The sequence below is a fragment of the Sinocyclocheilus grahami genome, unplaced genomic scaffold (assembly GCF_001515645.1).
Source record: "Sinocyclocheilus grahami isolate Dianchi unplaced genomic scaffold, SAMN03320097.WGS_v1.1 scaffold1158.1, whole genome shotgun sequence".
NCBI lineage: Eukaryota > Metazoa > Chordata > Actinopteri > Cypriniformes > Cyprinidae > Sinocyclocheilus > Sinocyclocheilus grahami.
Window position 1 is genome coordinate 9,947 of NW_015506337.1, and position 1,322 is coordinate 11,268.

Genomic DNA, 1,322 nt, shown 5'->3' on the forward strand with positions numbered 1-1,322 from the left:
TGAAAGTTCTGTTATAATGCTACTCTGTGCGGTCGTCACCGGTCTTAAAACACACTACATATTAAAGCGTCTTTGGTGTTTCCATGTTTTCTACAAAAACAAAACCGGAAATCGAGGGGTTATGACGTCATCAGCAGGCGACACAATGACACTATGGGCACGCTAGTTGTGTCACTAGTTAAAATAGCTTATTTCTCTGGATTTAAACATTCTTCGAAACATTTGGGATGATGTAAGTACACAAGTCAGCAAAATATATAACACTGTTCTAGTGGTTTTTGGATATTTTAATAAAAAAAAATCTTACATGTTGTGCCTTTAAACAAAAATTTACATGGAAACAGAAATAATAAAAATTAAAGCTAATTTAAAATATTAATAAAAACTGTAATATTGTATCCGTTATACTAAAATAATTTTGCATGGAAAGCCCACTGTTTCCTTCAGGAAATCTAGCCCAGCCATCCAGCTTTCAATTATTTTACTATTATTTATTTTTTTAATTGTATTATTTATTTTATTTCTGCAATTTATGTATTCATTTTAAAATGTTTGTAATTTATTTTTATGCATTGAGCTTTTTTTTTGTTTATTATTTGTATTTTTTTTATTTATATTTTATAAATTTATTTAAATTATCATGAATTAAAAATTTTTATAATTTCTTATATATATTTATATATTTTTTTTAATTTTTAGTTTATTTAAAATTTTTTAAATTGTAATTTATTTTGTATTTTTCAATAACTTTGTTTATTTTATTTATTTTCAAGTGTTTTTTTTACTTTGTTTTTCTTAATATTTTTATTTTTAAATGTATTTATTTGTATTTTTTACATTTATTTATTTATTTGTATTTATGCAATTGCAACTCTAGTAAGTGTTATCATTCAGAATGTGTTTTGTAGAGTGAATCCTGCTCCATCTGTTGCAGGAAATCGCTCAGAGTCTGAAAGAGGAGCAGATGAAGCTGACCTCGAGCAGCTCTTTCTCTGACGTGCATCTGGAGGAGTCAGATAATAAGAAGCTCATCAGCTCTGGTGTGTGTTTGTCCTGACACCGTTTCTCTGCTCAATAAAGCGCTGATTATCCTGAGCGTATGCTGTGTTTGTCCTGCAGAGCCGCGCTCACAGAGCACAGTTTCTCCCGCAGATCTTCATGGCATGTGGTATCCCACCGTCAGACGGACGCTCGTGTGTCTCTCCAAACTCTACCGCTGCATAGACGTCAGTGTAACACACCACCATCAATCATCATCACCGCTGCATGATTAATCATTACAATATGCATTAACAATTATGTTCATTTAATAATTAACTATT

At 30.5% G+C, this 1,322-nt stretch overlaps 1 protein-coding gene across 1 annotated transcript in view; it reads left to right on the top strand.

Annotated features, from left to right (window-relative positions):
- Positions 1–1,322, top strand: part of LOC107567419 (conserved oligomeric Golgi complex subunit 3-like) — a gene marked incomplete at its 5' end in the record, with an annotated part of 19,924 nt that overhangs the window by 4,552 nt on the left and 14,050 nt on the right. Inside the window, 2 exon segments of the mRNA XM_016253096.1 lie at positions 935–1,040; positions 1,120–1,300. Of these exon segments, the coding sequence (XP_016108582.1) occupies positions 935–1,040; positions 1,120–1,300 (287 nt within the window).